The sequence below is a fragment of the Lytechinus pictus genome, chromosome 7, assembly GCF_037042905.1.
Source record: "Lytechinus pictus isolate F3 Inbred chromosome 7, Lp3.0, whole genome shotgun sequence".
NCBI classification, from domain to species: Eukaryota; Metazoa; Echinodermata; class Echinoidea; order Temnopleuroida; family Toxopneustidae; genus Lytechinus; species Lytechinus pictus.
The window spans coordinates 11,188,108-11,215,460 of record NC_087251.1 but is presented as its reverse complement, the minus strand read 5'-3'; the positions used below and the strand labels follow the sequence as shown (position 1 = coordinate 11,215,460).

Sequence of the window (27,353 nt, the reverse complement as noted above, 5' to 3'; positions counted from 1 at the left end):
AAATTTAAATATTCCATATTTCATATAATGAAATACAAATAAAATAGTGAGTGAGTGATGTCATTAATCCCCTCATTTTCATGCCGACCATGGATGTGCATATAACCGTTTTGTGAAATTAAGCGAAACTTTGGAATATAATAACTTCCTTTATTTTATATCCCTGATTTTGATGAAATTTTCAGTATTATGCTTGATGGATTTTACTCTTTTTATTCAAATTTTTTTTTTTGAGGGGTGGACTTGTCCTTTAGGGCTTTGATAAAACTGTATCTTATTCATGTAATCATTGTATTGGTGTATGTATCCTGTGACTCCTTTGGGGTTTTGGAAGGATCTTTAAACAATTGAAACTTGATACCCCGACTCATTCCGAGTGCGGCAGCCGGGGGAGGGGCAAGGGTAGTCTGCCCCGGGTGATTTACGACTGGAAATCAGCCCCCCCCCCAAAAAAAAAAAAAAATAAAATAAAATAAAAAGAATCATCGGGAATATGAAGGATTGTTACGGTCTTAAACGGTACTCGGTCTTAAAGTGTAACTCGCTGGGTAAGTTCGCGAAAAAATGTTCCATTGCAAATAAATGTAACCCACGGTACGCCATTGGACTGTCACTCATCCACAAATAACCGACAAGCCAAGTACACTCACCCAACCGGCCAACAAACTATATCATCCAAGTGCACTCACCCCACCCAACCAACCCATCAAATATCCACCAATCCCACGTACCACTGTCTGACTCACTCATCTATATAGATACCAAACCGGCCAACTGACCGACCAAATGTTCCAAATAACAAATAAACTAACAAACTAAACACTATAATCACTCACCTACCCACTCACTCACTCAGCCAACCAACCAACTAATCACTCACTCACTCACTCACTCAATCACTCACTCAATCAATCAATCAGTCAATCAATCAATCAATCAATCAATCAATCAATCAATCAATCAATCAATCAGTCAATCAATCAATCAATCAATCAATCAATTAATCTAAACAACCAATCAATCAATCATGTTTTTAAACAAAATATAATTAACCGACCAACCGAAGATTCACCGAAAACTATAAATTAATAATCTTCCTATCAACAACTCACTTAAAAAAAAATCAATTGCAATAACTTGAAAGATACCAGACAAGCAGACACAAAACAACAGATCTTTACATACCAGTCGTGCCCGTCGTTGTTCGCCACCACATCTCTCAATAAACACATAACAGAATATCTAGGGTAGACAACATCGGTGCATGATACTTGTTATTTTATTCCACAAGAAAAGAAACCCATTATTACAAACATTGTATCAATATAATTAGATATAGATCACCTATATAGGAACAAATAAAATTTAATATTGCTATATGAATGATATGCAATTTTTTTCTTTATATTCAAAATAATGTCTCTGAATCTGAGTCAATTCGATGTGCAATATATTTTTCTTCGTTTACGGGCGAAATTAAGAAGTTGATGTCTGAAACAGAAAAAAATATTGCTGGTTTGTATACTTAGGTTTAAAGAAGTTTAGAAAGTCGTAGCTCTCACTTTCGGATTTTTTTAACACGTGCACACGTTTCTTTCAAAATACATTTAGAATCTCCATTTATTTAATGTGCGATCAACTTAGATAAAAAGGCGTTGCCTTAGGACAAGAGTGCCATGCCGGGAGTCAAACCCGAGACAAAGACCCCTTGGTCTCAGTACCTCCAAAAGTGATAAATTCAATCAAGCCAGATTGAATATTGTTATTATTATTATAGTTATCATTATTATTGTTATCAATCATCACTCTTCTTCTTATTTATTATCATAATCCTCGTCATCATCATCAATAAAACTTATCAAGTTTATAGGAAGAAAAGAAAAGAACCCCCATCCACAGAAAATAGGAAATGTATGGAGTGCCGTCCTTTCAGTCATGAAGGTACCTCCGTCTTTCACTTGTTGTCAATTATATCTTCACTGCTTTAATCTTGGCTACAAAGCCGTCTTGAACAACAGAGTTATCTGACGTGAAGGTCAACTTAATATTATCCATCGCCTGATAACTCAGCTTGGTCATATCGGTATGAAGTCCGGACAGACTGGACAATAAGAAGGGGGGGGGGTGAAATAATAATACAATTCCTTTATGAATTTCTTGATGACATTTGGTGAAACATGAATTATGTTGAAGTGCAAAGCAACAATAGCCTTGATAAAATTGATTAACACCAAGTAATAACATTTGGCAAATAGATAGATTAGCTCAGATTAATGTACGTTTACAATGTTCACAGCAAAACGAAAGTAGGATAACATTAAAGGTATAAAACATTCATGGACCCCGTATTACAAAGAGTTGCGATTGATCCAATCAACCACAACTATGGAAAGCCAACAACGCCCATATCTAAAATGCATGTTTGTTCAAAATATTTCCTAGATACCCATATACATTCATCGTTGTCTTGACAATTTGTTGTGCTTCCTCCTTGTTTACGAAGGACGTCTTGAAAATTTCTGATAGGAAAAATTGTGACAATGATGGATTTTCATATAGTTGAGGTTGATCGAATCAGTCGCAACTCTGGTAAGACGGGGCCCTGGGATTTAGACACCGTTTTCACTACCGTCCTAAAACTAGTTTACTGGAAACTAGTTTAAGGTGTAATGAGAACGGTCGAAGCGGTCTTGGAAGCGATCTTCCAAACCGGTTCAGAAAACCACCTCGCGATGTAGTTTTGAAGATAGCTTTGCTTCGTTAAACTTGTTTTAGCGCCCGGGGGGGGGGGGGGGGGGGGCACTTCCATCGACGAGTGGATAACATGCGTGACCATGGGGTTTCGAAAAGCACCCCAAATAAGTATTTTCCATGTTCTGAAAATGCACCCCTTAACAAGTATTGGTCTGTGAAACCCTACCCTTAACAAGTATTGGAAACAAAACGGTACTTTTGACAAGGATTTCCTGAATTGACCCCCTTAAAGGGATGGTCCAGGCCGAAAATTTCATCAAAATCGGATAACAAATAATAAATTTATTGAATTTTAAAGTTTAGCAATATTTTGTGAAAACAGTCGTCATGAATATTCATTAGTTGGGCTGATGATGTCACATCCCCACTTGTTCTTTTGTATTTTATTATATGAAATTAGGTTTATTCAAATTTTGTCCTCCAAAAACTACAAAAATTGGATTGACAACTGATTTAGTGCATTAGATATTTATTGCTGCAACTTATTTCATTATAAGGGAGACATATTATTCACACATGTATGAAATAATGAACAAATATGATTTTATGTAATCACATAAGAAAACTGAAAGTGGAGATGTGACATCATCAGCCACCTAATGAATATTCATGACGACTGTTTTCACAAAACATTGCTTAAGTTTAAACTTCAATAACTTTATTATTTGTTATCCGATTTTTATGATATTTTCGGCATTTTGCTCACTAAATTCTACTCTATGTATTAAGATATAAATATTTTCAGCCCGTACCATCCCTTTAAAGGTCAAGTCCACTTCAGAAAAAAGTTGTTTGAATCAACAGAGAAAAATCAGACAAGCATATAATGCTCAAAATCGGATGTAAAATAAGGAAGTTATGACATTTTGATATTTCGCTTATTTTTCACAAAATAGTTATATGTACAATAATTTAGTCACATGCATATGAGAGAATCGATGATGTCCCTCACTCACTATTTCTTTTGTTTTTTATTGTTTGAATTATACAATATTTCAATTTTTACAGATTTGACAATAAGGACCAACTTGACTAAACAATATAATGTTAAGCAATGGTAATTCCACATGTTCAGTGAGAAATAAAACTTTGTTTCACAGGACAATGAGGAGAAAATTAGAACATTTCATATTTCAAATAATAAAATACAAAAGAAAAAGTGAGTGGGTGATGTCATCAGTTCCCTCATTTGCATACCGACCAGGATGTGCATATAACTTTTATGTGAAATTAAGCGAAACTTAAAAATGTCATAACTTTCTTATTTTACATCCGATTTTGATGAAATTTTCAGTGTAATGCTCGTTCGATTTTTCTCTTTTTTATTCAAATCAACTTTTTGTTGGGGTGGACTTGTCCTTTAACAAGTACAACGATATCTTGTTATGTCACGGACGTGCACGGACGTCGGCTTTACCTTTACTTTCATTGGGTTTAGTACAACCCCACACACCTCTCTCAAATCGGACCCTAAACACGTATTGTTGAGTATTTTAGTCTTTTTATACCCGTAATTGGAAAATTGGACCGTAAACAGGTATTTTTCCTAGCGAAATATATAATCTTTTTCATTATTTTAGTGTTTTTGACATCCTTATTACGTTACGTACGTTTAACGTAACGTGCCCTTTTTTGAAAAAGAGATAATTTTACGTGTTTTGTTATATTATATAGAAAGATTTAATAAGTAACTTACGCAGTTTCCGTTTGTTGAATCACGAATCTAACAAAGTCGTAGTTTGCCTCTGTGCGAAATTTAGAAAAGGTGAGCTGAAGTGAATTTTGTGGAGAACTGACGGAGTAGCTGCAGTCGCCACCGTTGGAGTATTGACTTGGATAATTCGGAGACTGAATGGTTACCTCGCATCCGGGGCTAATCGTAACGGTGTCTTTACAGCCGATCGGCGTTGTTGGACATATACTCCCTCCTTGGACGCAAAAAAAAATATTACTGAATTGAAAATATTAATCATAAGCATTATAGCAATCCGTGTTTAAAAAAACTTGATGCTTTGCGATATGTATTTGGGTGTGAAGGCAAACTGATGAAACATTTAGGGAACTCAAGCAGAAACAAATCAAAACAAGATTTCCACTTAAGTTTGGTTTCTAAATACGAAATGAGATAAGTCTTTTGCATTATCAAAGTCATTACAGTATTGTTAAAATATATTATATATTTATATAAATATTTATATATTATGTATTTCTTTTCTGGCTTTTCTTTCTAGACACTGACATCTAAGTTTTCATAAGTTTTTGTAAATTCTTTCATACATTTCCTTCAAAGGAGGAAATCACAAAAGATCAAAGAAATAAATTATCACCAATTCCCAAGTGAAACTTCACATTCCCTTATTATGATCATCGGTTGCAACCCGACCAATAATATCAATCGCTATATATATATATATATATATATAGGCGGACTAATGAAAAGGGTAGATAGCTCTGGGGAACCTTGATTTAAGCTACGCCTACCATTGTTCTCTTCATCCATTTCTTTCACACACTATATATATATATATATATATGTCCATGCATGATTGGACATTATGAGTTTGATTTGTTTTAAGCCCCCATCATTTATCTACTATGCCATATGAATTCTGAAAAACAAGAAAAAAACAAAACAAAAACACAATTCGACTTCCACACCACTGAATACTACGAAATAAAACTTCGAATTTGCGTTTTCTTCTGCTCAACGTTTTGGCGAAGGTGGAATTGTGTGTTTATTTGTGAGGATGTGTATGGATATATTGACACACACCAAAAAATAAATTCAGCTATATCCTGGAAATTTACATTAACATTATTGTAGTCTCACATACTACCACTGACATGACTGAGGCGGACTAATGAACGAACTGTTGATGATGTGTTCAACACATATATATATATATATATATATATATGTTGAACACATATATATCTATATGTTGCCTGAAGATCGCACCTCACGTAGGTTGCGTGAAACTCAGAGTTGCAATTAAATATGATGAACCTCCAGTCAACCTTGTGAACTTGTGTTTATTATTATTATATATATATATATATATATATATATATATATGTGTGAAGTTATACATGTACTACAGCTTTGGCAACTCTTTTATTTAAATATTGTTTGAAAGAAATGGATGAAGAGAACATTGTTCTCTTCATCCATTTCTTTCAAATTATATATATATAAATATATATATATATATGTATAGCATTGTTCAAAACCCAACCACACCTGACAAAGGAAATTATAATTGGTATAGTGTCGAAAATCTGTCTATCTGACGGTCAATCGGATCGGGGTCGCACTAGCCACTAACCCGTCTCTGTGGTCTAGTGGTTAAGACACCGGCGCTCAAAGCTGGGGGCCCGGGTTCGATTCCCGGCAGAGACATTTTTTCGGCATCACCAATTTTTCCAAAGGGCAGATAGCTCTGGGGAACCTTGATTTAAACTACGCGTACCATTGTTCTCTTCATCCATTTCTTTCACAAAATATTTAAATAAAAGAGTTGCCAAAGCTCTGTTGTACATGTGTAATTTCACACACACACATACAGTATGTATATATATATTACTGTTTTTCTGCTTTAATGGATTTTAATTACTGTATTTGTAGCATCTATAAGTTGAAGTATATTTTACATGTTCTTTATGTTAACGGGGCTTTACTGAAGAACAGTTAATCTAATCATGTTATCATGTTTAAAGATATCCAATTAAATAAATTATTAAATAAATAAAGATGAAAAAAGAAAGGAAGAAAGAAGGAAGGAAACAAACGGTGAAGTAGTGTAAAGGGTGGGGTATGGGACGAGAGGAATCCTTCACTTGGAGCAAGGATCTGTTGAAAGCTCCTTGCTTTGAACAAAATTTAAGACAAAACAAGATTAGGGCCTATAATAAATCATTACAAGGACCGTTAGGTAACCTGACCAGTCGCCGTCTTCTAGTACAAGAAACAGAAACCTATATCATAGAGTATTCTCTCTTTGTGGCGAAGACGATCATTATATTCTTCTTTTTTTACATGTTTTTTAATGTTCACGGACTTGCTGAAAAGCAGTCTGTTATGACTGAATGTAAGTTTTACCGTGATTAAAGGAGAATGAAACCCTTGAAACCAGCTGAATCCATATCAAAGAGAAAAATCAAAGAAACATATTGTTGAAAGTTTGAGGAAGATTGAATGAATAATAAGAAAGTTATGAGCACTTGAATGTCGAGATCACTAATGCCATGTAGATCCTCCCATTGGCAATGCGACCAAGATCTGTGATGTCACACACGTACAACTCCCTCATTACTTAATTACTTGTTTCACTTATATTCTCACTTTTATAGAGTCTATCACACAAGGTGAGGTGTTCTCTTTATGAGAAGACAAGTACAGAGGTTTCACAACATTATATCATTGATGAATCGTTTGTCATATGATTAAAATGAGCAAAAAGAGATGTTTTGGGGTATATTTTCAATGTCCAAAAGGGGGAGTTGTTCATCTGTGACCAGTGGCGTAACAGGCGGGGGGGCAGGGGGGGCAAGTTGCCCCCCCTGGCGGATTTCACCGGGAAAATAAAAGAAAAACGGGAAAAAGAAAAAAAGGAGGGAGAAAGAAAGGGAAAGGGGAAGGAAAGGGGAAAGGAAAGGAGGAAAAGGAAAGGGAAAGGGAAAAGAAAACGAAGAAAAACTTTATTTTTTTAATGGAAAAGGAAGGAAAGCGGGAAAATGTACGAAAGAAGAACTGACATTTGAGAAAGAACAAATCATTCCGAAATAGGCCTATGTAATGCAATAGCACGGTGGGAAATTAATTAAAAGATGACAAAATGGCAACCAATAGCGGGAAACGAAGGTAGAGAGTAATTAGTCAAAAGCTAAATTGGAAAAGAAAAGGGACAAGGAAAAAAAAAATAACACGACCGGGCTGCATGCCGATGATTGAAATTAAAGAGCGGGAAAAAAGATGGACTGCATACAACATTGTGCTATAAGCTTGCTAAATTTTATGCAAATAAGCTACCGGGGCTTTGCCCCAGACCCCACGCAGTAGGGGCTCTTCATTCATAACCTTCAAATGGCTCTATAACGCCCCCCGTTCAATCACAATCAATCACTGGCATACAGGCGCGGGGGGGGGGGTCTTGGTTTTACACCCAAGAGAAAATAAAATAGATTGTAGGAGACAACGTATATCATTAAATGAATGCGTTATTTGCTGAATATAATGGAAAAAGCTATCACATAAGTAGAATTTAATTTCAATTGGCAATTTTTTTCCAGCTCGCTTTGCATGCTGGCGACCTTTTTTTACAAATTTTCCCACATTGCTATGTTTTGCCCCTTAAAAATATTTGGTTCATTATGCAACCGGGTTGAATAAATGTGTTGTGTAAAAGCTATATTCTGTATATGACCGCGATTTGATTAAAATAGCGGCAATCTGCGGGGTTTAAATGGCTTTGATATCAAAAAGTTTCGGGGGCTCCACCCGGACCCCAACCGCACAGCACTGCGTATCGAAGGGTTGGGCCATGGCCCCAAAAGTTCTACAAACAAGAATTAAAAAAAAGGAGGAAAGAAAAGCAAAGGAAAAGTGTAAGATATGATTTTATTTACTGAATATAATGTCAAAAGATAGCTCAAAGTTAGATTCTCATGAAAAGGTGATTTTTTTTTCTCGCTCGCTTCGCTCGCTCGGGACTTATATAAAGCAGCTTTTTAGCACATGTGCTATACTGCTCCCCTGTTTTTTTTTCTTTTTTTACTCTTCACGCTAATGCCACAAAGAATCCTGTTCACAGTGGCGTATTGTACAGACCACAAAAAGGGAATCTAAAGAGAGAAAAGTGAAATATATTGTTTTCTGGATATCATGTCAAAATCTATCACAAAATTGGATTTTTGTATTAAAAATGTCAAAATTTTTGCTCGCTCGCTTCGCTCGCTCGCAACTGTTTTTAAAGATAAATTCTGCCCATAGAGATACATCTCTCATGATGATTCTGCCCGATACGCAATATCTGGCCTTCTCAAAATAGTCGCCTCATTACACCATTACGCCTGTTCATACCATGATATGACCGGGAAATTTTTGGCTCTTGCCCCCCCTGGCCACCGACCCCTGTTACGCCGCTGAGGCGGGGGGGGGGGGGGGGCAGGAGGGGCAAGCTGCCCCCTGGCGGATTTCACCGGGAAAATAAAAGAAAAACGGGAAAAAGAAAAAAAAGGATGGAGAAAGAAAGGGAAAGGGGGAGAAAAGGGGAAAGGGGAAGGAGGAAAAGGAAAGGGAAAGGGAAAAGCGAAAAGAAAACGACGAAAAAACATTTTTTTTAATGGAAAAAGAAGGAAAGCGGGAAAATGTACGAAAGAAGAACATTTGAGAAAGTAAATCATTCCGAAATAGGCCTATGTAATGCAATAGCACGATGGGTAATAAATCAAAAGATAACAAATTGGCAAACAATAGCGGGAAACGAAGGTAGAATGGAATTAGTCAAAAGCTAAATTGGAAAACAAAGAAAAGGGACAAGAACAAAAATAACACAACCGGGCTGCCGATGATTGAAATTAAAGAGCGGGAAGAAAGATGGACATGCATACAACATTGTGCTACAAGCTTGCTAAATTTTATGTAAATAAGCTACCGGGGCTTTGCCCCAGACCCCACGCAATAGGGGCTCTTCATTTATAACCTTCAAATGGCTCTATAAAGCCCTATAATCACTGGCATACAGGCGGGGGGGGGTCTTGGTTCCACACCCAAGAGGAAATAGAGACAACGTATAATGAAATGAATGGAAACAATGAAATGTGTTATTTGTTGCATATAATGGGAAAATCTATCACATAATTAGAATTTAATTTCAATTGGCATTTTTTTTTTCCAGCTCGCTTTGCACGCTGGCGACTTTTTACAAATTTTCCCACATTGCTTTGTTTTGCCCCCTCAAAATATTTGGTTCATTACGCAACTGGGTTGAATAAATGTGTTATGTAAAAGTTATATTCTCTATATGCCCGCGATTTGATTAAAATAGCGGCAATCTGCAACGTTTAAATGGCTTTGATATCAAGAAGTTCCGTGGGCTCCGCCCCGGACCCCACCCGTACAGCACTGCGTATGGAAGGGTTGGGCCATGGCCCCCAAAAGTTTTACAAACAAAAGCAAAAAAAAAAAGGAGGAAAGAAACGCAAAGGAAAAGTGTAGGATATGATTTTATTTACTGAATATAATGTCAAAAAATAGTTAGATTCTCATGAAAAGGTGATTTTTTCTCGCTCGCTCGGGACTTATATATAGCAGCTTTTTAGCACATGTGCTATACTGTGCCCCTCGTATTTTTTTTAAAAACTCTTTATGCTACTGCCGCAAAAAATCCTTTTCACAGTGGTGTACAGACCACAAATAGGGAATCTAAGGAGAGAAGATTGAAATATATTATTTTTTGGATATCATGTCAAAATCTATCACAAAATTTGATTTTGTATTAAAAAGGTCAAAATTTTTGCTCGCTCGCTTCGCTCGCTCGCTACTTTTTTTAAAAGATAAATTTTGCCCGATACGCAATATCTGGCCTTCTCAAAATAGTCGCCTCATTACACCATTACGCCTGTTCATACCATGATATGACCGGGAAATTTTTGGCTCTTGCCCCCCCTGGCCACCGACCCCTGTTACGCCGCTGTCTGTGACATCATAGATCTTGATCGCATTGCCAATGGGAGGATCTCCATATAACTCTTCTATTGCTAGTCCTATTTTACTCAAACTTTTGTTGATCTTATTCTTTGATTTTTCTGCTTTCACAAAAGCTAACTTGCTCCAAGAGTTTCATTCTCCTTTAAATAAATACAATAGAATACAATATAATCAGGCCTACCTGTTGTCACCTTTGAGTATGTAGCGTGAAATCCTTTCGCATTCACTGAGTCGTCAGAATGGAAGTTCACCATTATTTCCTGACCTTCTACATCTGGAGGTATATTATTCCCGCAGTAAGTGGTCCCAAAACCAAACATATCATCTACATTTATTGTAAGCCCATCCCAACAACGGTTATACGTTGTATCATAACTTTCAAGGTTAAAGAAATCGAAATGAACGCGGATCAGTTCGCCTGGATCTGCCTGGAAAGAAAAAAAGGTGAATAAAAATATTATTTTAATATCAATAGTGATAATAGTAATGTTAATAATAATACCGACAACAACAACAACATTAATAATAATAATAGTAGTAATAATGATAATAATAATAATTAATAATAATAATATCCAATTTTTATATAGCGCTTTTCCCAGAACGGCTCAAAGCGCTTTACATACCCCGGTCATTGGATTCATTTCAATCCCGCACGAAAAGTGCACAAATTCCACTCCCTGGGGAGCATTCCTTGCATTCATCGCAGCCTCATTTTGGCGCTGGCAAATTCAAACATACTCTTTCGCATCCTACCGGGTATCCATTTAGCACCGGGGTCGAGAGTGCCGGCAAAGAGTAGATTAACACCTTGCCAAAGGACAATTGACCGCGGTGGGATTCGAACATACGACCCTCTGTTTACAAGGCGAGAGTCAGAACCACTACACCACGGCTCTTCCAATAATAATGATGACACTGCTACTACTGCTACTATTACTACTAAAAATAATAACAATGCTAATATCAATGAAGAGGACTGGGCAATACACGGTGTGGTGAATACCTCTATGCCATAAGCATTTTTCAGCATCATAAAGGTTGCTCTAAAACTTTTGAATTTGAATTTTGACTTTACATACTTCACAAGTAAACACGATACAAACACAACATAGGCCTTATATCAGAAGACTAAACATATTAATATAAATCAGACATGATGCTGATGATGATGAACAACATTTGTATAACGCCATTTATCTGTAAAAATCATCCAAAGGTGCCGGCTAATTTTGTATTATTCTGACCAAGATGCTCCTACTGCTTTCCAGGAGTATCCGGGTATCTTGGTAGGAGGAAGGTCGGAGTAAAAGTGGGCTTCCTCCGACCTTTCTCCGACCAAAACAACCTACATCTGTGATGTGATAAGATAAATATCTTTGGAATTTCAATCCATCCATAAAATAATTTACTCCAAGATCCACGTTCTGATTAAGACTACAGTGAAGTAAATATATACTGTAAATTACACATATTTGATTTGCAAAAAAAGTAAAAATACACGACTTGATGGAATGCTACACCTTTAACAATGCTAATGAATGCTAAATAAGACACCTGTGTTGTTCAACTGAATGTCACTTTCCTGAGTGCATTCGGATCATTGACGAGAAATTAACAAAGTCTAAAGGGTCTTATTGACATTAGACACCTCTCCCGTATTAACCATCTCTTGAACAAACTGACAAGGGAAAAGACACATTAGCCCAAAGGTTATGTCAATTTTATCATGTTTATGAGAACAAGCATACATTAACAGTATATTATTATTATTATTATCATTATATATTTTGCAACAAAAAAAAACAACTTGTACAGTGTAAAGACAAAAATACAATTTGAATTTAAATAATTTAATACAAATAATTAAAAACGAAAGGAAAGGATAAAAAGTATAACAATGGTTTTCCATGGGCCGGGACGCGCAAAAGTAAAATTCAGTACTATTACCCAGAGGCATGCGAGCCCTCACAGAAAACCATTGAGAAAGCATTGCACATTCCGGTATATACAATTACATTTAAAAAAAAAGATAAAATAAAGAGGAGGGGGTATAGTTTTATATATCATTATACAATTTACATCGTTTAGAATTTTGAACAATAATTATTCAAATTTAAGAAAAAAGTGTATTATCTTAATAATTTATATGATTTCAAATAGTTTTTTTCAACCAACCTTTAAATACGTAGAGAAAGACTTGCCGTTACTGTATGGAGTGGTTCCGTCATAGCCAGGGGAACAGAATTCGCCAGTTTGAGCTGTTGGCATCTCGCGATCAACTGCAAAGGTTTGATGGGAAGTAAGCGTTATCTGCCACTGGGGCTTAAACTTTTTTTTTTTTCGAAATAAAAAAATACAGTATAATCAAATGCTTATTAAATAACAATTGACATGGGTAGATGGCTGTGTGTATAACAGTACTGTTCTGCTTTACATGCATCGGGGTCAGTAACACACGCAAAATGCTCAAACTGAATCTAAATTATAATTCTATGATATCACCTCCTAAGACTATTGTGATCATGACCCCATCCATTGAAGTTTCAATGACGACAATTCCTATATAGACAATATTGCTCAAACATATTACATCTGTAAGTTTGATATATTGATATCAAACATGGGATATTTGATAAAAACGAGTTATTTCTCGATTGTAAAATATTGAAAATCTGTGACAGTACTAATACAAAAAAAAAGGCCTCAACATTTAACCAACCTGATGGGCAACATACTGTCCACACAACTATGGGTTAAAATCTGCCCAAATTGGGTAATAAATTTGCTCAATTGGATAAAAATTGCCCAGAATATATATATTTATATATATATATATATATATATATATATATATATATATATATATATATATTCTGGGCAATTTTTATCCAATTGAGCAAATATATATATATATTTACCAACATACATTCCCCACCACAGTGGATACTCTGGACAGTATGTTGTCCAACATTTTAAGTGTGTATATTTATGTACAATTACCAATTCAAATCTCTTGCCAAATGTTTTTATTAATCTTTTCAACACAAAGGCCTCTTACCATTCATAATTTACACGTCATTCAGCAGATCTTGACCAATATCTTCCAAAAACTAAAATTACCCAAAAATTCTCTAAGTTGTAGAAGAATCAAGCTATGGAATGATTTGAACAATGATATTTAACAAGGTAAAGCTCTAAATAAATGTAAAAAAAACTTCTGACAGATGAATTTTTCTCTCAGTATTAAAATCCTGCCAATAGCACACTGTATGTCACTATTGTTTACAGTTATCATTTCTTGTTTGTTTGTTTATTTCCTCTGCATTAGCCCATTTTTTGCATTGTATTTCAATGTTATTTGTTGTTTACTCTTTCTGTATGTTTCATATTGCTTTGTATTTGATTTCATAATTGTGTGTGGTGCCCCACCCACTAGTTTTTTTAACTTCCAGGAGCTCCCAATCCCATGTTTTTTTAATCAAAATGTATGTATTTTATGTATCTTTATGATTGATTGAAATAAATTTTGAATTGAATTGAACTCATGTTCTAGAAATTTTAATGTGTTTTAAAGTTCTACCATGAATTAAATTACGCGTTCTGATGCATTTTAACACGAGAATTGCAAATTTTAACTCCTTGGCCATGCAGATTCACAAAGGTGGGCTAACTTAACCTATTGGTTAACACATGGGATCAAAAGTTTGCATTTCACGCAAGTGGGTTTAAAATCAACCTTGACATAGATTACTCAATGAATTGACTTTTTTTCGTAAACAGGATCGGTCAAAATACCCAATGAATGAGCCAATATACAAATCTGTTGTGTCCGACCGTCAAAACTTATTAAAAAAATTAGTAATAATCTACCAGAATTCTAGTGGATTCTGACCATTTTAATTGGTCGGACCCAATATTTTTAAGAGTGTATGTATGGCTTTTTGTATTTTTTTCTTTCATTTTGACCAATTTATTGATCTCGTTCATTAGAGATAATTACAATGGTATCCTTATTCTTTTGCTTTATATCGTGTTCCAGCTTTGTAAGAACAATAATTTGGTAAAGTTCAATTTAGGTAGATAAATGAACCCCAAAACACGTGTGTATGTGTTTGTGGGGTGAGGTTGGGTGTGTATGGGGGTTATGCGTGCGTGTGTAAGTATTATGTTAGAATGATAATACCGATACATGTTTCTATTCATTACCATTTGTTTCGTCTGGTATATCGCAGAATTCTCCCTGGAAAGTGTATAAACATTGGCATTTGCAAGTCTTGTCTCTGTATCCGTTGGCACCACATGGGTCAGTTCCAGAGCGATGACTGTCACCAGGGTAGATCAGGTTGGCCAGTTTTATGTCAAAGAAGCTGAGACCTTCACGTTGGCCCATATCATGAACTGCAAAAGGATCCCCTATCGGCTTCAACACTACTTGACGGTCTATTCCGAAATCCTATACGGTGAATCATTTCCATATAAGAGAGAGAGAGGGGGAGAGAGAGAAGGAGGGGGGTGGTATAAGTAAAGATACATTATACCCACCTGTATAAAAATAATAATAATATCAAATTATTTTGATTTCAGAAAAAAGGGAAAGCGGGGGCATGACATCATCAGCCCACCTTTATTTATGACAGTGTGCATATAATTGTTCTCACAAAATATTGCTAAATTTTAATATTCAATAACTTCGTTCATTGTCCTCGAATTTTGATGTAATTTTCGTCTTTGTGGTTTTGGATTTAACTCCATTTATGTAGATAAATTCATTTTCAGCCTGGAGTACGACTTTAAAATCATATTGTCTTAATCTCTTGGCAAAAACGGAAATCAAGAGAAAACAAATATACAGCATATTGCAAGAGTAAAAAAAGAGCCCTAATAAAATAGGAACATAATCACTTTTCGAATTTGGACTATCATCTGAAACGGGAAAATTACCAGAACCTAAAACAGAAGAATTGCCAAGACCTGAAGAAGAATCCATAGAAAATACATAGGTCGAATAGAAAAATTGATGTCCGTGAAAAGTACATTATCATGCACATATTATCATCTGGTTATAAACATGGTGGTTTTCTCATGGCAATGGTTAAGTTCTGGTCTGACTACACTTTTATGGAGTGTCTGGTGCCATCTCTAGATTATTCTAATCCAGCAGGGAAAGTATGCAGATGAATTGAATTATTTTTGAAATGAAAAGAAAATGAAAGATGGAGTATAGAATGAATTTCAGTGAATTATTTGGCATTTATCTTTCGTATGATGACAACCAGCATTCCATAGATTAGAAGTGTATAAAATTCGTAATTAGCCTGCCATCATGAATGAAAAAAAAACATAGCATGGGATTTCCAAACCTTTAGTTTGAGTTACCGATCATGATTAATAAGTAAATTATTGCTTAAAAGAAAAAGTTTGTTCGCCAATGCAAGATGATACAATATTATACCTTTGTGCTCGCATCAGCGTCAGCGTGCCTGTTATTGTTGAAACCAAACGAAAATGCTATCGCAATGCCATCTGAGGTAAGTGTGAAGTAACTGGACACCGTGTGTACTACTTCCATTGCGATCTAAACAGTGTAGGAATACAGGCCTACCCAACAGAAGAAGAAGCAGAAACAGTGAAATCGACCAGTTTGAGACTTTAACAACATGTCCTCGTTGGTTCTAGGGAAATTACCCCCCGGATAATCACCCCCGGACAACTACCCCCGGACAATTAACCCCGAGGACAATTACCTCCCGGACAACTACCCCCTGAGGACAATTACTCCTGAGGACAATTACCCCCCGGACAATTACCCCCGGACAATTACCCCCGAGGACAATTACCTTTGAGGATATATACCCCAGGACAATTACCCCCGGAAAACCCCCCCCCCTTCTCTCCGGCATCGATGTTAGAATCAAGCGGGACCCATTGTTTGTCTTGGTCGGTGGCACAGGTTTTTCGAAATGTTATTTTCTACTTTATCTTATGTTAATAACTCTCTCTTTTATATCGCTCTTTCTCCTTTTCTTCTTTTTTCCTTGCTTTTTCCTTTTTTCTTCCTTTCCCCCTTTTTTCTTCTTTTTTGTTTTGTTTAGCGGCGCCTTCTGCATCATGAAGGGGGGGGGGGGGCGCCTTGCGCCCCAAACCTCCCGTTTGGCTATGCATATATGCATCATATATGTAAACTGGCCCTCAAACATGTACTAAGTTTTCATAGAATAATTGAACATTCATGAAAGGACACGATTATACATACTAATCACAAATACTGAATATCTCTGATTCCAACTGATCTGATTATTTTGTTTATTTAGGTTTTAATTTCAGGAAAAAAATCAGGCAAATAGACAAAACGTTAAAAAGACACCTTCAAAGGTAGAAATATTGAAAGTCGATAACGTAACCATCAACACTAACACTGACAAGTAGGACCTATAAAACTGTTATTTTAAAACAATTCAACTAACAAGAAGCTAAGAATTATGAAACAATTGGAGCACATTCCAAATTAAGATGTAGCTTTATAACTTAATACAGTACAATTTAGGCCCTAAATGGTAAAATTACAAGGCGTTCTTGTGTTATTATTATAGGGTGAAAGTAATTAAACGTTAAAGAAGGAAATTAAGTACAAAAATTACTAAATTGTAAACAATAGGACATAATCAAATACACTTTTTCCATACAAATTGGCAATCATGATAGTATTAAGGATATACAATTTAAGGTGCACTTTGAGGACGGTTTGTGAGAATTTATAAAAAAGTAGGCCTATACATATATACTAAATAATAGGAACTTGGTAAATCAAATAATGCGACCGCCCAGCCTGAGCTGAAAATATTAATATTTAGACCATAAAACGGAAATTTTACAGAGCACTTGAAAAATCAATTTGTAAATTAAAAAAAAAATATTGAAAGCTCGATATCCGAGCTGAAACATATTTTGTATGTTTACTTCAAAACTTGATATTTTAAGCTCCATATCAGCCTATATTAAGCAAGAAATGAATCTTATCGAACATGCAATGCGAGCTCGAAGCGTGAGCGAAAATTCGTGACGTAAAAAGAAAGTCTACCCCTCACCTTATTCTATTCACTCCTCTTCCTCCTCTAATTTTCTTCTATCTTTCTCTTTTTTTCTTTCTTTCTCCACTTTTTTTTGCTCCGCCAATTTTCTTCAGGAGGGGGGCACACCAAATCTCAGGGGGGGGGGGGCACGTGCCCCCTGCCCCCCCCCCCCCCGTAGCTACGCCACTATGAAGATTTCTAAAACAAATGATCTTATGCTACGGTGACATAAATATAATGATCGAATTCTGGGTTTGGTAAAGATTTGCAGATGGAACTCACTTTTACGGCTTTCTTACGGCGTTCGATTGATTCTAAGATACTCGAGAATGCCTTGAGTACTTCTTACGTCAAACGTACGGCCGTAGTATGACCCTGTCCATTCCCATTGTCTAGGGGGTTATTGTCCTCGGGGGGGGGGGGGGGTAATTGTTCCCGGTGGTAGTTGTCCTCGGGGGTAATTGTCCGGGGGTGGTTGTTCGGGGGGTAATTGTCCGGGGGGTGATTGTCCGGGGGTGGTTGTTCGGGGGGTAATTGTCCGGGGGGTGATTGTCCGGGGGTAGTTGTCCGGGGGGTAATTGTCCTCGGGGGGGGGGTAATTGTCCAGGGGGTAGTTGTCCAGATACCGTCCTCGTTTTCAACATTTATTATGTAATAATCATTTATCAGAAGAGGCGTATGAAAGCACTTGATGATTCATAACTAAATTTCCTAATAAACAAACGCTAAATTGCTCCTACGGCAACCCTCAATCGCGCGAGGGCGAGAAAGGCTACCTTAAAGGACAAGTCCACCCCAACATAAAGTTGATTTAAATAAAAAGAGGAAAATCCAACCAGCATAACACTGAAAATTTCATCAAAATCGGAAGTAAAACAAGAAAGTTATGACATTTTAAAGTTTTGCTTAATTTCACAAAACAGTTATATGCACATCCTGGTGGGTATGCAAATGAGGAGACTGATGACGTCATCCACTCACTATTTCTTTTGTATTTTATAATATGAAATAGGGAATATTCTATTTTTCTCCTCATTGTCAAGTGAAACAACGATCATTTCCTCCCTGAACACGTGGAATGAGCATTGTTTAATACAATATGATTCAGTCTAGTTGGTCCTTATTGTCAAATCTATAAAAAAATGAAATATTGTATAATTCAAACAATAAAAAAGAAAAAGAAATAGAGAGGGACATCATCGACTGTCTCATTTGAATTGTGCATATCACTGTTTTGTGAAAAATAAGCTGTCTCATTTAAATTGTGCATATCACTGTTTTGTGAAAAATAAGCAAAACTTTAAAATTTCATAACTTTCTTATTTTACAACCGATTTTGATGAAATTTTCAGCGTTTTGCTATTCTGATTTTTCTCTATTTATTCAGATCAACATTTTTCTGGATTCGACTTGACCTTTAAGTGGCGATTTACGACCAAGACCAGAGTTAAAAGTGAATTTTAATTTTGAAGTTTATAAGCTTTCGATTGATTCAATGTAATCAATTTCAATTTTGGGTCGGACCGTCTTAAAATGCTGGCTACAGGTGCTGAAAAAAAAACATTTTCTATGTCAGCATAAAAGTTCCAACCATATTCGGAAGTCGACATCGCATTAGCCTAAGTTCGAGATTTTCGATCTCATCATGCTGATATCCCTTCGAAGGCATGAGATCTTGGATCTCGTCTGCATCCTTTAGAAGAGACGATGAGATGACAAGATCTCGGATCTCGTCATACCGACATCCTCAGAAGCGAATGTCATATAACAAGATACTGGTCACGTCTAGATTCTTAAGCAAAGATGATCAGATGATGAGATTCCGGATCTTATCATCATTATTATGGTGACATCTTTAGAAGAAATGATAAGATACCAAAATGCTTGTCTACTTGTAGCGCCGCAAACGCACACAGGTCATTAGTATGTAGGAAAATTTGGCCTAGTTATAAGAAAATTTAAAGGGGAATGAAACCTTTGGAACAAGTAGGCTTGTGTTGAAACAGAAAAATCAAAGAATAAGAACGAAGAAAGTTTTAAGAAAAATCGGACAAATAATGAGAAAGTTATGAGCATTTGAATATTGCAATCACTAATGCTAGAGATCCTCCCATTGGCAATGCGACAAGGAAGTGTGATGTCACATGTGAACAACTTTCCCTTTGATGGACTATAAAGTACCCCCAAAATGTATCTTTTTGCTTTTTCTTACGGCGATACAAGCTTTTTATCCATGATGTATTTAAAAAAAATCTGTATTACATGCCCTCCTGTAGAAAGAACATGATCTACTGATAGATGTGATAAAAGAGGCAGTTTAAGTGAAATATATACTAAAGTAATGGGGAGAGTTGTTCACAAGTGACATCACATATCTTTGTCGCATTGCCAATTTGAGGATCTCCATAGCATTAGTGATCGCAATATTCAAATGCTCATAACTTTCTCATTATTTGTCAGAATTTTCTCAAACTTTTGTTGATCTGTTTCTTTGATTTTTCTGTTTTCACACAAGCTATCTTGTTTCAAAGGTTTCATTCCCCTTTAAGGATCTTTTCATTTTATCATCTCATAAAGGATGTCAAGATAAGATCTAGAATCTCGTTATCTGATATCTTCTAAAGGATGTAGACATGACGAGATCCGGGATCTCATCATCTGATCATTGGATAATAAGCTGTCGGCTTCCCCAGATAATTATCTCAACATCTGGTTGGCATTTTTTAAGTTCCCATACTTTCCTGAAAGGACATCGACGGCGACGACGACGCGATCGATAACACCTCTGACTTACACTGTATGTACGCTGGCCGCGCTGTTGCCTGGTCGCACGGAGTAGCAATAATAACCATTCCTAAGACATATAATCAGGAAATGAGTGAACTTACTCTTGCGCCGTAGTGCATTACTGACTTAAAATCATAAGGCAAGCCGGTGAACGTCGAAGTTTTGTCGAAGTTATTGCTAAAGCCACTAGTAATTTTGGTCGTGTCGATATCCACGTAATTATCTCGATCTGAGCGGGACTGTTCATGATTAAATCCAACTGCATGACCGATCTCATGAGCCACGATCCCGAGCTAAGAAACATTGACATATACAAAAATAATGAAAGGAGAAAAACGAGTTAACATGATTTTGTAAGACTTTTACATGGGCCGAAATTATAACGGGCATTCGAAAATGATGTTCTTAAATCATGATGAACCTGTATTTTCAATCCAGCACACAGAGAACATCTTACATGACGTGTTACTGTAATTTTTACTCATTTAAATAATCAGTTACTCGGACTATATGCTAAATTATTGATAAGAAAACTTATCAAAACAATAGTAACAACGATTTATTATACATGTAATTGGAAAGAGAAACCGTCTACCATATCTACACTTCCTAATACAAGGCTTGCTCTGATGCGGTTACATAAAATAAGTTAAAGAAGTTATTGAAGTTAAAGAAGTTAAAGAAGTTATTTATGTTATTGTTTCTCCCATTACTCATATATTCAATTTATCTATTGTACATGGAATCGTTCCTTTGAGTATGAAGATAGCCAAAGTTGTGCCGATTTACAAAAAGGGAAACCCTCAGGAAATTGGATATTACCGGCCCATCTCTCTTCTTACATGTTTTTCTAAAATTCTTGAAAAAATAATTTCTGTTCGTGTTATGAAATTTTTGAAAATTAATGATATTCTCGCTTCTGAACAATTTGGTTTTCGTGAAAAACACACTACCTCTCATGCTCTGTTACATTTTATTGACAAAATTTCTTCCGCAAAAGATAATGGGCTACATACTGTCGGTATATTCCTAGACTACTCCAAAGCCTTCGACACGATTGATCATGACATCCTTTTGTATAAACTATCTTTCTATGGATTCCGGGGTAAGGCTTTGGAGTGGTTCAAGAGCTACCTCTCTGATAGAAAACAGTTTGTATTCTTAAATGGTGTTAAGTCTTTTATGCAGTCAATTACATGTGGAGTGCCACAAGGTTCACTCCTTGGACCTATCTTATTTCTCATATATATTAATGATTTCCCTCAGTCATCAAATATCCTTTCATTTATCCTGTTTGCAGATGACTCAAGCATATATCTTTTCTGAAAAGAACCCCTGCAATTTATTGCAAACTATCAATTCAGAATTGAATTCTGTTAACGAATGGATCATTGCTAACAGGCTTTCCTTAAATCTTGTTAAAACAAACAACATGCTATTCAGCAACACCCTAGCAACATTGCCAGGTAATATTACAATCAGTGATGGTCAGATTACTGAAGTCTCGAGTACAAAAATCCTTGGGATACACATTGATAGTAAGCTCAATTGGAAAGTTCACATATCTTATTTATGTAAACTTCCTTCCAGAAATTCAGGAGTCATTAATTCATTGAAGAGTATATTCCCAAAAATATATTCTGCATATTGTACTCAACTCTCGTTGTGCCTTACTTGAATTATTGTATCCTTGCCTGGGGGTAACGCTGTTAAAGTTCATTTAGATGGGTTATTAAAAGCTCAGAAAAGGGTAATTAGACTAGTATGTGGAGTAAGTTCACGATCTCACACTAATATTTTGTTTTATGAAAACAAGTTTCTTAATTTACATGACATATTTGATCTCAACCTCGGTTGCATTATGTATCAATTAAATAAGAGAACTTCCACTAGCCCTTGCTTCATTATGTGTTACAAATGACCAAATCCATTCTTACTATACAAGACAAGTTTCTTTTCTCCACTTGCCATTGGTCAAAACTAGTTTTCGGCTAAATACATTTGTTTATACAGGGCCAAACTTATGGAACTCCCTTCCATCTTCATTGAAGCAATCAGTTAGCCTTAGTGTTTTTAGAAACAAGTTAAAGACCGATTTACTGAAGAAATACTTAGATCAGTAAATGAATGCCTGCTGGTTGTATCTTGTCTAACTTTATAAATTGTATTCTTCCCACAATTATCCATGCAAAAATAGAGCTCTGCTTATTTTCTTATTTTTTTCCTCTTTTCTTTCTACTTTTCGAATGTCAAATTCTTATACTTTAGGTCTAATAGAATTTGTTTGCATTCTGCATTTTACTTTTTTTTTTTTACTTTTTAGTGTATCTTTTGTAAATATGTATATCTGTACTTTGGTTATTTACTCCAATTTTCTGTTTGCTTGTTTTATGATGTTTTAAATGATTGCTAATGCAAGTTTTTTTTACATTCTGGTGGCCTATGGCCCACAAGCTAAGCTTCTTAGTAGGTCACCACGTTTCATTTTCATCTTTTCTCATGGGTGTTACTAATGTTCCATAAAAGTAGCGCATGTATTATGTATATTATCCTGTAATTATTTACTTTTGTTCTTTGCTATTTACTTACATCGCAATGATTTACTGTTGTTGTTGTTATTGTTGTTTAATATCGGAAATGAAACGAAATAAAGATTCATTCATTCATTCATTCATTCATATTCTACCCAGACATCTCGACCAACGTATTTCTTACATGTTCAGTTAATTATTTACCTTGGTACATCCTTCTCCAATAGAAACATCTTGAGACTTTCCTTGTCTGCCAACATATGAATAGCATCTACAGATTGGAATAGAATAAATTATTATCAATAGAGGAATCACAAAAAAATATCGTTCATATAGATCATGTAGATAGCTCGGTTCTCTGACACTGAATACACGAATCAATCTAATTCAATAAGACTTATTTGATCCTATACAGTGCGTATCAAAAAAAGTTTACACTTTAAAAAAGCCCTGGGAATTCAAAAATATACAACATGTGGGTATTTTTTTCACATATAATCTTAGGTTTGGGTCTCATCTATCCAATGAAAGTATAAGTTTTGACAGAATGTCACACTTGAGTGAGCACTGTCCATTTTTGTAAAGCTCGCAGAAATCTGTTTGCGCAGAAATGCTCGTTTTCACGCTGTGTCAAGGGGAAAGGGCGAACTCAAACTTACCATGCGAAACATTTCTCACACATTTCCCTTGCACTTTTAGTCGATTGAAATAAAACGTATACATTAAAAAACTTTGTAACAATTTTGCCACCCAAATTGAAATTTCAACATTTAGTAAGCACAACCTTCACCCTTTTTGTGCCAGCTGGATCTGAGGACATAACTGAACCTGAACAAAAGTTTATATCAGACATCTCCAGCGTTTTTACACTGAGTTTTTATCATTTAAAGTGGGTTTACATTTCATTTTTCATTCAATACTTGTTTCTCCACACTTTTCCCAAGCTTGACAATGATTAACAAAATTAAAATCAAGCCTAAGCCATTTCATGTAAATCACAGCTCAGTGCAAAGTAAAATTCGTCTCGATGGCCTCGGTGTGTGGGGGAGTGGGGTGGGGTGCAATGGACTCTTCGAAGTGTTTTGGGCAAGGAAACAAGTTTAAAAAGGTAAAAGATATCTTCAAATAAATTTTACCAGCTAAATTCCACGTTTTCTTCATGATTAAGATCTACTTTTATTTGCATAACTATTTCGAAGTTCTGCGCAAATAATTTTTTACCCAATTTTCAAAAGTAAGTGGTGCTCACTCAAGCGGAAATGTTTTTCGACAGTTATATCATCATTTGCTTAAATGGATCTGTACCAATGTTAAAATGTGGAAAAATCTTCAGGATATTACAAATGTATAATTTTACAGGATTTTTTCAAAGTGTAAACTTTTTTTGATACGCACTGTATAAATACAAGCCAGAATACCACTTGGACAGTCTATGATGCTTTCAATAAGACAGAATGTAAGAGAGACATGCCAATGAAAATTTGAAGAGTTAACAGGTAAAAGAACACGTGTATTTTCATTGTTTTTTAATTTCGTAACGTCACTGTTCGAGCTGCGTGGTATGCCGAATGAAGAAGCGTGAATGAAATAACACGGTTGATGTTACAATTAATGCACATGTATGATCACTTAATATTTCAAGAAAATGGAAATTGTCAAACAAAATATAAAGAAGAATAGAAGTATAACAAAACAGAACAGTCATCACAATACCATATGAAGCCTTCAAAAAGAAAAGAAAAAAGAGCTTACCCGTCACCCTTGATGAACTTAAGCCTGTCCTCGGTTGGATAAGAGAATGGTTCGAAATATACTCCTGTGTGTTCCTCCCAATGAGCCATACCAGCCTTGATGGCATTGACAGTTTTTTGATCCAATCCTACACATCATAACCCATGAAAGAAACGGCAATGTTTTCACCCGCGTACGACGCCAGACCGACTATTACGTTATTACCAATGGCGTACCATCGTTCGATTGGGAATCAGTTTTGTTGATGTAATTAACAAGTTTTCGCACCGCCACACAGAACGAATTCTACAACACAGTAAATGTATTGAGAATGCAAGATAAAGTACAGCTGAGAGGTCTCCGTCGAAAATTGGTGAACCGCAAAAGCAGATCGTCCTAAGTTTAGGAGTTGACGAAAAATCACAAATATGTCGTTGTCCAGAGTTCAGGACGAAGCGGCTGCTCATAATTATGCACCAATTTTCGACAAAGACTTCTTGGTTGCTCGTTTTCGCGAGTGTCATTTGACAATAATTTTCTATGTTCTTGAAAGCGTTTTGCATGGTGGTGCAAAACATCGCTATTGTACACACTAACAATATAGGTTCAAGTTTGCACTTTTAAAGGTGCGGATCAGATGTCACACTGGGAACAATTTAAAGGTGAATTTGTACCTTTTTGGAAAGGTGCAACTTTGCACCTCTCTAAAAGGTGCAAATTAGCACCTATACGGTGCAGAATTGCACCCCAAAGGTGTTATTGTCTGTTTTTTAAACCACGGGCTATAATGAATATTGTGAGAATGTATAGAGATTTGGAACGAATTAACCATGATTTTTGTAAATGATATTGATGTTGACTTAAGTGTGGTGAGTTCGGTCCACCGATACACGTATTTTTTAATTACATTTAAATAGTTAAGCTAAACACTGCATCAATCTTCGGTGGCCAGCATATGCTTTATCTTGAAGAAATGCAGATGACTTACCATTGTCTTTAGACATGTTAGAGCCTGTATAAGGCTTTAGTAAAGCTTTAATATTATAAATCTAACATTTTAATCTTTCAAAAGTGTTATGACCAGTAAACCCCTTTTCATCAGTTGCTCATTTGTGAAAATTTGTAAATATATTGAAATTACTAAGCGCTCTTTCTCTGTATTTTTTTATTGTTCTTACAAAGACACCTTGAAAACCAAAGCCCCATTCACAATTTGTGGTGCGACTGCTTAAAACCGTTGCGATTGTGTGGATAATATATTGTGACCAAAATTAATGATCGTGAACGATCGCACTAACAATTGTGAAAGCCTCATTACTTTACAAGTTTAGTGATTTTTTTTAAATAAGACATATAAAGACGCATATCATATCGTGAATGTTCAGCCATTCCACACTGGAATATCTCATGCATTAGGTTTTCATTGATATGATAAATCCTGATGGCTTGAAAGGTATACCCCAAAACAAAATCTTACCACTTGTGATTTCATAGGGAACTCTGCCGTTTGGCCATAATGCTGCAGAGAATGTGGTGGCTTTCCGCTTGGTACGGGAGTTACCGCCGTCGTTTAACTCTGCCTTTTGCTCCTTGTTGAGTATCATATCAGTTTGGTAGGCACTGGGAGAATACCCCTCGTCTGCTGGTTGGGAACGATTGAAGGGATTGACGTCGTCGACTTCAATCTCAATGATTTCGTCATGGAACTTCACCTTCTCAAAATGAGGCTGTTGACAAAGATTGGACATAAACAAAGAGAGAGTTTTTTCTTTTGGGGGGGGGGGGGGTGGGTAGAGCAGGGGCTGATCCAGGATTTTTCAAATGGGGGGGGCACATTTTTTCTATATAGGAAAAATTTCACTTTCAAGGGGGGCACACTTCGGTTTTAACGGCAATTTTACATTACAAATTTTAATCATAGAGCTATTACAGCTTCTTAAGGGGGGGGGGGGGGCAAGGGCGGGCTGTGCCCCCCTGGATCCACCAGTGGGGTAGAGGATGAGAAGGAACAGTGAAATTCAGGACAGTGCATGCGTATGCAATTACATTCTGCTTTAATAATACGCAGCCGTCCAGCTCTTCATTTTGGGATGCAGCACTGTCCATTTTGGGTGCATCGCTTTCACCAGCGCGGCGGCGCGAAAAAAAACCTGAGATGCCATGTGAAATATATATTATTGTTCATAAAATGTTTCAAAGAAAAGCCTTTGCAGAAGTCTTGCTTAATAATATTTTAAATTGATATGTCCGTGGCATACAATATAAAGATTGACCAATAAAGAAGACACGCGAAAAAATCTAAATTAATTAAAATTATGAAGATAACTATTGGATAGTGCCAATGGTGAAATGGTTTTGTGGTACACTTCGTACAACACTACATGCTATCATGCCCATCTACCAATTCCGAACGCTATCTATTTTAAATCAAATGATGATAATTTACGGCATTCCTTCACGGATTTACCCCTTACACTACAAGGAAATGCTTGTGAAGCATAGATAGGTTCAGGCAGCTTTTATTTTATAAGGGCACCAAATATTGATACATGGTCTTTGCAAGATAATAGTTAATGCAAATGGTCGGAATATCTAAACTGTTTTACTGGATATGAGTTATACTCACCACTTTTGTTTTGGTGTAGCCCCCTTGTTCTTCCAGTGGTTTGGCAAGGGAAGAGGCCATGAGAATGGCTACCAAGACAGAGAAGTGCGGTATCCTCAACATCTTTCTTGTTGAACGATTAACAAAGCAGGATGAGAATGTCC

The 27,353-nt window shown here is 36.0% G+C and overlaps 1 protein-coding gene across 1 annotated transcript; it reads right to left on the bottom strand.

The window, feature by feature from the left end:
- Positions 1–1,262: 1,262 nt before the first annotated feature.
- LOC129265531 (blastula protease 10-like) lies at positions 1,263–27,353 on the bottom strand. The gene is made up of 10 exons (XM_054903516.2): positions 27,211–27,353; positions 26,062–26,311; positions 24,606–24,732; positions 23,058–23,124; positions 20,424–20,615; positions 14,672–14,918; positions 12,641–12,744; positions 10,644–10,890; positions 4,451–4,682; positions 1,263–2,101 (listed from the first exon to the last, which is right to left on the bottom strand). Exons 1-10 carry the CDS (start codon positions 27,310–27,312, stop codon positions 1,969–1,971), a joined length of 1,701 nt encoding a protein of 566 aa, XP_054759491.2. The 5' UTR covers positions 27,313–27,353; the 3' UTR covers positions 1,263–1,968.

Bases quoted from the DNA above. Each gene is read 5' to 3' on its own strand.
- LOC129265531 (XM_054903516.2), bottom strand. From the start codon at position 27,312: ATGTTGAGGATACCGCACTTCTCTGTCTTGGTAGCCATTCTCATGGCC. The intron at 20,616-23,057 runs GTAAATAATTAA...AATGTTTCTTAG, and splicing joins TTGGAGAAGGATGTACCAAG to CTCGGGATCGTGGCTCATGA. The intron at 10,891-12,640 runs GTTGGTTGAAAA...TTTTCTTTCCAG, and splicing joins CTTTCTCTACGTATTTAAAG to GCAGATCCAGGCGAACTGAT.